The sequence below is a fragment of the Musa acuminata genome, chromosome BXJ3-2 (genome assembly GCF_036884655.1).
Source record: "Musa acuminata AAA Group cultivar baxijiao chromosome BXJ3-2, Cavendish_Baxijiao_AAA, whole genome shotgun sequence".
Lineage (NCBI taxonomy): Eukaryota > Viridiplantae > Streptophyta > Magnoliopsida > Zingiberales > Musaceae > Musa > Musa acuminata.
Window position 1 is genome coordinate 29,110,300 of NC_088350.1, and position 12,175 is coordinate 29,122,474.

The window sequence follows — 12,175 nt, forward strand, 5'->3', positions numbered from 1 at the left end:
GCAAGGAGATAAATTATGTCTAATACTAATATATGTGTGAGCGCAATCAGATTTTTGATATGATTTATATAATTAATATCTGCTTTACCTGGTAAGAAAAAGCTTACCTCTGATAGATAAGGTTATCTAACACGTTAAAATCTAATCAAAATAAATATTTGACACTGCTCAAGATGTACCCATCCTGAAGGGACCAGGATATGTTTAAGAGTGAGCTTCTTTCCTGGTATCTGGATCTCGAACCATTTGATTTTCCATTAAAAGTCTACTGAGCTGGTTGATAGTCTTAAGCTACTGAAGGTTTACATAGAAGTTAACTGGTTTCACCATCACCAAAGAGGGATAAAATTGCCATTCTGCGAGAGCTATGGACCGGCATCTGATTAGAATTGCTGGAATAAAATGTTGACCTGATCCCAAACCGTGGTAATGTAGTCGAAAGTGACTCATTTTCCTCTGAAAGTTTAAGATAAATCTAGCTTCAAACAATTAGATGTGTAATAACTGAAACGACCTTGTCCTAGATAATATAAGATCTTGTTTAACTTGCAATCGGATGTGACCTAACTTGCAATTATGTTAGAGATCGTATCAGTTCAAATCCATCAAGAATCTAGAATTGAATCGGATGTGACCTTACTGAAACGACAAGTTTATGGATCCATTCTAGATTTTCAGATTGTGATTGTGTTTACCGGATCTACACATTAAATGATAAGGTATATTCTGGCATCACTCTCGCAATTGCATTCAGCCACCACGTTAGAGTAGACGCAGCACCTCCAAGATTGATGTGGCCAATACAAGCATGCCGATGTGGCACCTCAAGTCTGTACGGGACAGTATATTACACTCATGTCGCCAACACAAATTCTTACGAGACAATCGACCATGCTTACATCATTCGAGACTATACGGTTCAACATGTAGTGTCGTGCCACTCAAGAAGGTGCGAAGCAACATGGTTCAATGCAAAGCCATGTAGGTTGGTTAGCACTTACGCAGAGTGCATGAGCCCGTTGCCTAGAGCATCGATGACCATTAATGAACCAAGTACGGTTGACTCTCGACTATGAGTATAAAAGCCGACCTCCTGCCAGCCCAAGGGGTTAGATCTCGGACACTCAAATCCATCCCATTAGTATCATATTAATTTAAGTGAGCGGTCGAGTCAGGATTTTCCCTCCCGACTTCGGCTTATGTGTCAACGAGGAAGGAAAAGCAATCCCCTAGCTCCACCTTGGATCGGCTCGGCAGATGTCCTACCGATCCGACTTGATGCTGACTCTCTCTAGCCATGAAGCCACGTTGATGACCTTGCGTACTCGGATCGGATCGAGTCGTGCTGATAATCGGCCACAGTGTGAAGTTGCACAATATTTTTCATTGATAAGGTCATTTACTCCTACAATGGTTGAATATAAGAACTAATGACTTATAAGTCCCTTGGGTCTCTCTTATCTTTAGAGGCATCTTTTGGAGCTCACGAGCTCTAAAAGGATAAAATCATGTGAGAACATCCATCGTTCAAAGTCGACAATTCCTTGCCTTCTTATGGGTCCATCTCGGATCAGCTCGGCAGATGTCCTCCTGACCTGACCTGACCTGATGCTGACTCTCTTCGGCTATGAAGCCACGTCGATGACCTTATGTACTCGAATCGGATCGAGTAATCAGCCACAGTGTGAAGTTGCACAATATTTTTCATTGATAATATAATTTACTCTTATATTAGTTGAGTATGAGAACCAATGGTTTAAAGGTCTCTCGAGTCTCTCTTATCTTTAGAGGTGCCTTTTGGAGCTCATGAGCTCTAAAAAGATAAAACCGTGTGGGTATGTCCATCGCCCAAAGTCGATAATTTCTTACGTTCTTAAGGGCCGCATCAATGGTTGATCGACCAAATGATCCTTTATTAGATTGGCGCTAGAAGGAAGGATTGAGGCTTGCATCTCGATCGAGCAAACCCGTTCCCGAGCTATGCACCTCGATTATGAGCCCTTAGCTCTTTTATAGGAGGGAGCATTGATAAGATCATTTAGTCCCACGATTGATTGATGAGTATGAGAATTAAGAATTCATAAGTTTGACGACCAATCTCATGCCAATAAAGTTTTTACTTTTGTTTGGATTGAGTTCTATTCAGTATCTACTTTGCTTTACCTCGATATGTGAAAAATAAAATGGAAGCCGACAACGAATATATTCGATCTAGCAGTGTGTTTCAGGTCCGCCATCTTGGGGAAGATAGATACTGGGCTCAAAAAGTTGATGTGATGTGTTTTAATTTAAGCCAAATCAATCATAATCCTTGTCTTTTGTTATGATTTAGATCCTCCTACTTGGTCCTTCAAAGGATTTACACAACTCCAAGACAGAGATGGAATGATTATTTAACCATTTCTCAAGTCAAAAATGGATCGTAAAGTTACGCAGATATATTAGTGATTTTCAGATTAATTTGTCATTATTTTTTATTGGTAGATATCTATCTTTCGATTTTTAAAAATTAATTTATGTCCCTATTGGGTGCCTGAAAATTTCATGGCATCTGATGGCGAGACTACTCTTTCTCTTCAAACTACAGTCCATAAGGTCTATAGGTCTACACTCTGAAGTTCTGTTTGGATGTTTATTTTTCTTTTCATCATAGTAATACTTTTTTCGTAGTTAAGTCTCCTAAATGGTAGCTTTTTTTGAGAAATTTTCTCCTTTTCCACACTAAATCGTTACATCCTACAGTGCAAATGGGAAGGAGGTAGTCCTAATAATTTCCAACAACGAAGGAAATATGTGGGGACTGATAAGAGACTGAGGCCTAACAATATTGGTGGTATGCTATTGGAATGCGGTTGGATGTAATTGAATAGAACTATGGACGTTGTCATTGGAGAGTCACAGGTCATAGAATGCATTGTACGTTTGTTCCTCTGATTTGCCTGTTAGATTATGCCATCATAATCAGTGACAAAAACTTCAAGATCATCGAGGCCATGTGATTAAGAAAAGCGAGGGTTACAGCAACCAGAGATGTGCTCGTCAAGGTAGGTGCACGGCCATTAATCGTCAAGGTCAACAAGCCGATCCCAACCTTCTTTTAGAGATCAAGTCAGACTGTAGCTTCAAGAGTTTGAGCGATCGGCCAACTCTCTTCGGGTAGGCCCATAGGAATTAATAAAGTGGTAAGAGGGAAAAAAGAGATATTTATGGATCAAGTGTTTCTTTTCTTTTTTTTTCTCTATGTTTCCGTTAAATAAAGAGGGGCAGTCAGAATTTTTCTTAGAAATAATGATGAAAATGGGGGTTATCAATGTCATAAATGCAGTTCTTGATCCTTTTTTTGTGGTGGGAATACAAGGCCAATGTAAGCATAGCACGTGTCTTAGCGCGAGGATATTTGAGCAGTCTGAACTTGATGTGAACATTATTCCTACGGATAATGCTACAATGATATCACGCTTCATGTTTTGTTGGAATTATTCCTACAACAAAATGAATAGATTATTCTAAAATGTTAGCATGTAGCTGATACAATTCTCGAAGCCATTTTAATGTGGGAAACCATTCGCACCAAGACAATGGCTTTAGTTAGCTTCTCGTTTGATCAGAATATAACAGATTGTTTGCATATTGATGGTGTGTTCATTTAGACAATAAGATATAGATTGATGTGACTAAAGTTAATTGATTTAGGTGTCCTTGTGTAGAATAAGGCCCCCCCCTTGTTGATGTTCTCATGGCGAAATTGGGAACCGCAGTTGGAATTACAATAATAACAATGATGTCATTATAACTTAAAATATCAGTTGGACTGATACATGCCGACTGATATTTATTGATCCGTGCAACTTAATAATGCATGGTATCGATCGTGTTGATATTGCTCCGACAGATATGTGTCTTGTTTATTACTATCACTATTACTATCCGAATGGTACCCATCATGCCACAGATAATTGAACCGATATTTAAAATCTTGATTGGCTATAGATTGCCGACTGAGAAAGCTCCTATTAACTGGGGAGCATAGTAATCGACTGTTGATGAGACTTGTGCTCTGAAAGGGGCTGCAGTACAGCATACTGTGTCTGGGAGGTCCACCGAGAGGTTTCGAGTGATCCACTATACCACACGCACACCACAAGGACGAGCTTGCCCTTCTCCACGTCGCTCTCCCCCCTCTCTTGACAATTTCCAATGGTCAAATGGAAAACCATCGGAACAGCCCTCCCTTCTTCTCGCACGTGCTCCCACCTCCCCGTAACGCGTCGTCCCTGGCCGAGAGGCCTTCTCAGTTGGTGCTTTGTAGCTTCTTTTCTCTTGTGGTTTCCTCAGCTCTCATCGTTTTCGTTGTTCGGTCACCGAGCGCTCTCGGTTCTTTTCCATCTACCATCACTCTTTTTGAGAGATAAAAACGTTAGGAACAAGTTCCAGTGAAGGAAATGGATTGAATGTATGCAAGAACAAGACATGATCCCCTCACTCTTCTATGCATGATGGAGTAGTGATCAATTATTATAGCAATCCGCAGCATGAACAGGGAGGAGAAAAGAACAAAAAAAAAACTAAGGAAAGAATAACGGAACCCACTGCTACAAGCTGGTTTCTCTCCTAACTGCCACTAACTGTAAAAATAACTGATGTACAGAACTGGGGGAGGTGACACCGGGGTCCTCCGCAGGCATCGCTCTGGTATCATCTCCTCCCCAAAACACCATTTTCTTGCTAGGCCTGTGACTCCAACTCCCTTGAGCTGATGAATGTACCATGGAAACCGTAGGGAACGCGCCACGGCAGCTTCACTGCTGCCTCGAGCCTCATGTCGGCCGCGTCCACTATCAGCAGCTCCGACTCCGACGTCTTCTCGTCGTGCATAAAGGTGAGCACGCAGCCGTCGTCCTCTTTCGGCGAGTTCGGATCCCTCGCCACGAAGTATGGCTCACCGCCATACCGACCGTCGCCGAAGACGAATTTGCTCATCTCCCCGGTGAATAAATCGACCTTGGCGAACCCGGAAACCTTCGGCCATGGCTCGGCGATGGCCAGGTACGCGTACCGGGTCTTCCTCCCCAGCCTGTTCCGGTTCACCATTCCGGCTTCCAGGTTCGGTTGGTTGTCTGGGGACAGGATGGGGCGGCGCTTGGACTCGCCGGTCCGGAGGTCGAGCCGGATCTCTGACAGGACGCTGGCGAGGTTCTCCTCGCATTCGTTAAACACGGAGTCTGGCGGCGTCATGCACGACCCGATCACCACCACCTCGCCGGTTGCTGGCTCCTCCCACGCGTTCCACAGGTGGAAACAGAAGCAGTCGGGCACGACGACCCACCGCATCTCGGCGGCGTCGGCGGCGTACTTGGGCAGGACGCCGAAGCGAGTGGTCTTCGCCCGGTCGTAGACCACCGGGGAGCCGCCTCGGAACATCTCCTGAAGCTCGAACACCACCTGCTGGTCGGGAACCACGACGTGGTTCTCCGTGATGGCGAAGTCGTGTATCATGGTGGGCTTGTCGACGGGGATGTCCACGTCGGGAGACTTGTTGCCGTCGGGAGAGAAGTAGAAGTACTTGAGGTAGGGCTTCCGGATGACGTCGTAGCTGAGCGCGAAGAGCTCACGCGAGGCGGGGTCCAGCTTTGGGTGCGCGATCATGGAGGAGCGCAGCTGGCCGCCGAAGTCGTACCGCTCCACCGTCTCCAGGTCGCCGGAGCGAGTGACGCGGACGTGGTACGGGACGTCGTCCTCCGACATGGCGAGCAGGCGGTCGGTGAAGTAGATGAGGCCGGCGTTGGCGACGCCGATCCCGCGGCCGCCGTCGACGAGGCCGAAGAGGCATCGCGCGTAGAAGAGCAGCAGGCGCGCGATGCCCGAGTGGCCGTGGAGCTCGCCGATCGCCTTGGGGAAGACGGGCTTCCCGATGGCGCGCTCCTGCCGGAGGCGCTCCGTCTTGGTGTAGCGGCAGGCGTAGGCAGCGGTGCCATCGTGGATGCGGACGGCGTGCACCATGCCATCGCCATCGAAAAAGTGGTGCCCCGCGACGGGCTCGAACAGTGGGTTGGCGCCGTTGCGAACGTACACCCCGTCGACGAACGGTGGGATGAGGCCTTGGACGGGGAGGTCGTGGCAGGGGGCCCGCTCGTCAACAGGGGCGAAATTGCCGGCGATCTGGACGGCGGGATCAGCCGTCTTGGGCAGGGGTCGTGGCCGCTCGAGCATGTTCGATATGAGGCCGTCCTCGACAGCGTCTAGTGCGGCGGCGGCGAGCCGCTGGAGCAAACTCCATTCCTTCGCGATGCTTGTCGTCGCCTTCTTACAACAAGGACCCGCGCCGCAAGCCGGTCTGGTGTTGGGGGGAAAATTGAGGGAATCGGCGGGTGCCGAACAGTGTACTCTTAGGGTGGTGAGGGAAGAAGTCTTGTTTCTCGTCAGCTTAACAGATTGAGTAGCCAGTGGTGTGTTACACTGGAGAGGCTTGGAGATTGGCTTGGCAGTAGAAGTCATGGCAGTGGTGGCAGAAGCCATAGTATTCTTCTTTGCCAAAGTAACCTCAAGGCAAGCACTTGGGGTCGACGGGAGTGTGGTCTCTCTCTCTCTCTCTCCCCCCTAGTTTGGAGTTTGGAGTTTGGAGATTGGGGTGGGGCTGCTGTTTGATTAGGAAATGTAGCGACCTAAGAGGATATGGAGAGAGACGGAGGTTGGGGCGGGTCTCTATTTATTGAACTCGGAGGGAGCTGTCGTTTTTTTCTTGGAATATTTATTTTCTTATTCATATTCAGATTAAATGTGATTGACCGGTGGCAGAAGCCCACATGGTGGAGGGTAGTAGTGGTTTGGTCCGCCGTGAAACGGGTGGAGGGAAACACTGCAGCCCCGCAGTACCGGTCCGTGGTAAACTTGGAGGGCTCGTCCGTTGCTCAGGCGTGTCGCTGGTGACACTATGGTCCCACCAGCAACAGTCTCCTCCCAAATGGCGTCCCTTATCCCCTGTTGACATCCCCCCCATATGCTCGCCTGAGAACCCGCATCAACTCCCCTCGTAAACACTTGCTTTTACTAACATTCTCAGAAGAAAGTGGAAGACAGTTTTGCCATGTGTCGAAGAACGACTCACGAAGAATTGTCAAGTCGTCACATTCTCGTGAACCAATAGCCACACAAACACCACGCGAGCCAAATTTTCTCTCTTGCGGAAGAAAAAGCACGGTTGGCCTTCCCATGATTCGCCCTTAAAAGTTGATTCTTCTTGTCCCTTACGATATCGCAAAGTAGTTCCCGAGGACAATTGTATGCGAGGAAAGGTCTTCTTGCTATGTTCCTTCGACCACTTCCGTTAATCTATTATTGCGAACTTGCTTAGATTGACTGACGTTGTGGCGTCAAGGAGCCTACGCTTCAACAGTGACATACATGCATTCTACCTTTCGCATTCATTGACGACTTTGTTTGTTTCTTTCCTGACTCTTGATGAAAGTATTCATCAATGCTTTCTGTTTTTATTAAGAATATCGAGTCTATAGGATAAGCATAAATCATTTCGTGTATCATTATGTTGTGTTTGACCTTATGATCATCACCTTTTTCCCTTGTGTTCTGATTTAAACTTTATATACACATGTATTTTATGGCTCTTAGAATCAGCTGTTACTGGTGATCTCAGGTGGGGCTAACTTGCCATCCGATACCATTAGAAACGATGTTTCTTGCACAATCTTCCTCTGATTGCAACTTGAGCAACTTACCGGGAGCACTTTTATATATGGATCCTGTCATTTGCAAGGACCAGAGTAAGTTTTCCCAAGATAATTTACATTTTTCTGTGCCATTCTCAACTAGTATTCCCCTTCCTTGCACCCTAGCTAGCCTATGATCTGTCTAATAGTCAATTTCTAATGGGGATCGCCATCCTTCATGATCGTCACGATTGCTTGAGATTTGCTCTTGTCCTGATCGGCACGGGTGAATCCATGCTAGACCAATAGGAGGCTTGGATGTTCCAAACAAACTAGGGCGAGAACCGGATTTCAAGTCCATTAGATGAAAAGTATACATACATGATGGAGTAGTGCACCTAACGAGCCACCACAGTTTCTATGCTTAACATTGTTTCTCTAGCTTCCAAATTTGTTGTTGTGTGCCGCCCATGCTTCGCATGAGGTTAACCACCAGCCCATTATTAGCCTCTCACACCCAGTGGTCGGCATTAGGTCAAACACTCCATTTTGATGGAGATGTAAGCACAAGACTGACTTGAGAGTAGAAGGGAATTTAGTAGCTGGACAACTTGTTGCATATGTTGTTAAGATTTAAAGTATTATTTTTAAAATATTTTAAATTTAATTTTTTTTTTATTTTTAAATAAATTTATTAGATAGAGTCTTAGAGATAAATACATCTTATTTTAAATTATTATTCTATAGCTATTAATAGATAACATCTACATATGTATTCAAATCTTAAGTGTTCAAGGTTCGACTTTAAGAATATTCTAAGATAGATATCTTTTTTAGAAGTTTAATATAGTTTTTTTTTTATTTTTATCTTAATTTCTTCTTCTTCCTTTATTTGATTTGATCTTGGGACTAATAGTATCTTATTACTATTATTTGAGAAAGGATTGCACTATGTGATTTCTTTCTTTTTTTCATATAATATTAGAGTTACAATAATGATATTTTATATTTTAAGATCTCCTTGGCAAGAATGTAATATTTTTTACTATGGATTACAATAATTAAGTTAATGGGCTTAGTATTAAACTTCTTAATCAATTTAATTATAAGATTTGAAAGATTTTTTTGGAGCATTGTTCATCAAAAAGAATATAACTTTGCTTTAGTATTTAGAAAATGATTTGATAAATACTATTCAAAGTGGTCTCTCAATTTCTCATTACTTTTTTAAGATTAAAAATATATGTTTAGAGATATGACTCTAAGATCTAGATAAATTTATTTTTAATGTATGAATAAATTATTATATTATTCATGATTTTTTAAAAAATAGAATTCTTGTGTTTTATCTATTTAAGGATGGGTTCAATAATCATCATTAGTAGACTTAAAAAAATATTCTTCTTAGAAATCCTTAGCTTATCAAATGATAGAAATATATACTTCAAGAGGAGATGGAGATGCCTTTTTAATAATAATAATAATAATAATAAGATGGATAATACTAACAATATCTTAGTTAGGTTGTGACTCCTTCAATTTTTTAGCGCCTTTCACTTTATCAAAACAAATAGGCTCAAGACAGAAAAGAAATAATGATATATACTTATATTATCTCAATCTATATAAAATGTTGATTTGATAATTGTTCTTTCTGATCTTTTTAATGTTGAAATTTTTTCTTCATCAATGCCATTACTCCCTCCTATCACTATGCTGGGATGAAGAAATAATATGATTAGATACAAATCAAGAAAAAGAGAGCCAAAATTCATAGGAGCATTAGATAATAAGGGAAACTCAATCATAGGTTTTAAACATATATCATTTTCAATGTTATGATTGATATTTATGGAGGATTATAAAAAAGAAACTCTATTATAAAAAAAATTATCATAGTAACTTACCTTAATTAGGTTGCGATGATGATAACAGTGATAGTGATGATATTGTCCTTATCTGTTTCTTCTTACTTGCTAATGTAATGGAACTATGAATTCATCGGACCATGATGTCATGATACCGACAATTGTGGAAAACGATTTTGATGCTAATCGCATTCTGTGGTTAAGATGATTGCAACGAGGAGTGGTTGGCCGTCCCTGCCCGGTCGACCTATGCACAACCAGTAAAGCCTTTTGAGGTCGTCAAGCTTGGCACCATCTCGACTCCGATGCCATGCTTAGAAAACAAGGCGTTCCTCGTTCGATTCCCACGTTTTTCATTATTCCAATGTTTTGTACCATCGTCAAAGTAGTGATTGATGTCTTCTGTGTATAGTGCCAGAATTACTTGTCTGGCAGCCGTCGTCATTTTTGCATGTCGATCATAGTACAAGTGTCTCGACCTTGTTGCGGAATCATGGGTTTTAAATGATCTTGACCTATGCTTCGTTCAGCATTTAGTCGCAATCCATTCAGTATCATGCTGAGTTGTTTCTGGTGTATGATGATATGTGATGTGTGTGAGAGTTCGAAAGATCTCGACACTCGTAATGAGTAGTATTGTGGTATTTATTTATATGGGTCATCGTATGCCTAAGAAACCACATTCTGATCACACTTTGGGATCTATGGTACACCAACTTTTGATCTGCTGTGCTGAAACTCTTCTCTTATTCAAATACTCGTCCTCGTTGAGCCAGTCATCCCAATGATCAGCTCTGCATGAGGCCCCACCGGCAATGGCTGTTCATTCCCCAGTCCTCTTCTTGATCTCGGCCAACCTTCCTCACCAGAAAACACTACCAACTGCAGCTGATGGCAGCAGTCTTGGTTGAACCGAGGATGGATACTGAATTTTATTTATTTTTTTCCTTTATAGAATTTATAATCTTTCATCTGATTCACTTCATCTCTCTTTCCAAAATTGTATGTCTGAAGGATTGATTATATGAGCCCTTTATTCATCGAGAGGTACTTTGACTTCGACTATAATAGAGACTCTTATTTTGACTAAGATTCCTAAACTAAAATCGTGAGAGAAATTGGGTGTGCTTATGTTAATATACGAACTAGTTGGATCCTTTAGATCCATCCATCAGGATTCTCTGAAGCATGGGATTTGCATGACTATGGCTGGAGTCATAGGAATAGTATATCCTTTGAACCAGCACTAGGCTTTTCTTATGGTCCGGTCAAGCCTAAAAATGTGAGGAGCACAACGAAAGATGGCCACCTTCTAATAATGGACGAACACTGTTGCTATTCCATACGCAGCAGCAGTGGCAGGTGTATGTGCTTGTCCAGGACCATGGGCATCATCCTACACGAGAGTTTTGCACGCATCTCCTCATCGGTGGGGTTCCACTTTCTACGTAGCCCTTTGCAGTTCTTCCTATCTTTTTACCCACTTAGTTCGAGGAATGTCTCCTTTTTGACATTATGCTCTTGTTGACGACACCTAGACAAGTTAAAATGGTACCTCCAAGTCAACTAGTCGAGTTAGCATTGCACTTCCAAAGCATTTGTGGAGATTCGAATAAATCTAGTTTCATGTTTTATAAGGTTAATTATAGATTAGTCTATGCAATTAGTTATTTTTAATATCTCAATCCTTATGTTTTCAAAAATTATATTGGGATTTCTATACTTACGAAAGTAAAACATTTAATCTTGTTTTTCTTCGTATCATTGACTTTACTAATAGAAATATTATTCAATAGTAAATCGAAAGCAAAGTAAACATGTGATCATAGGTAAACCTTACGATATTTCAACCAGCAAAATCGATGATGTGAGAAGAAATGAGATTAAATTGTTTTACTTACTATAACTTTTTGAAAGTATAAAAATCAAGATACTAAAGATAACTAATATGTAATTAGCCCTATGTTACAAATATCAACATAAGCCGCATTGGATATTTGTAATGTTTTGGAAATGTCAAGACATCCGATATTCTAGCATTGCTATCAAGTGTGCCATGACGTAACACCAAGATAAGTTTGCTTGTAGTCTAAGCTAGAGAGTGAACAAGTTTGGTAACTTTCATTTTGATTGCTTGTTCGAGTTGTTCAGTACAAAAATCACGAATGACACGGTTATATAGTCCTCGACGACCAATTTTTCTCTTGTGTTGCATGTTGCAATGACTCACCACTTTGACACATTAACATTATGGGGAAATAGAATGCAGGTGGTGGTGAGAGAGGCGTGACCGTCTCCACCACCTCCTTGGAGTTCCATTGACCCGGCAGCTTGCTTTTCCTTTTCCAGATTTGAAGGTTAGGAATCCCTCGCATGAGGATGGAAAAGAAAGTAAGATGGTGTGCGGGAAAAGGTTGCTTGGTGTGTAGTAAGCATATGCCTGTAGAAATGCAGGCTTCGCTTGTAGTGCATCGTCGTCATCTGCTTGATAAGAAGACCGGTGTGTGGCCGTCGACGAGCCAATCCGTCGAGTGGGGTCTGCTTGCCGGCTACGTTTTTTGGGTGGCCGGTGAGGGACCGCGAGAAACCCCGATGGATCCCATTGCCTTGCATGTTCAACATGCACTGTCCTTGCTAACTTGA

The 12,175-nt window shown here is 42.6% G+C and overlaps 1 protein-coding gene across 1 annotated transcript; it reads right to left on the reverse strand.

Annotated features, from left to right (window-relative positions):
- Positions 1–4,495: 4,495 nt before the first annotated feature.
- On the reverse strand, positions 4,496–6,656 carry LOC103975672 (9-cis-epoxycarotenoid dioxygenase, chloroplastic-like). The gene has a single exon (XM_009390696.3). The coding sequence runs from the start codon at positions 6,514–6,516 to the stop codon at positions 4,726–4,728; it is 1,791 nt and encodes a 596-aa protein (XP_009388971.2). The 5' UTR covers positions 6,517–6,656; the 3' UTR covers positions 4,496–4,725.
- Positions 6,657–12,175: the final 5,519 nt, after the last annotated feature.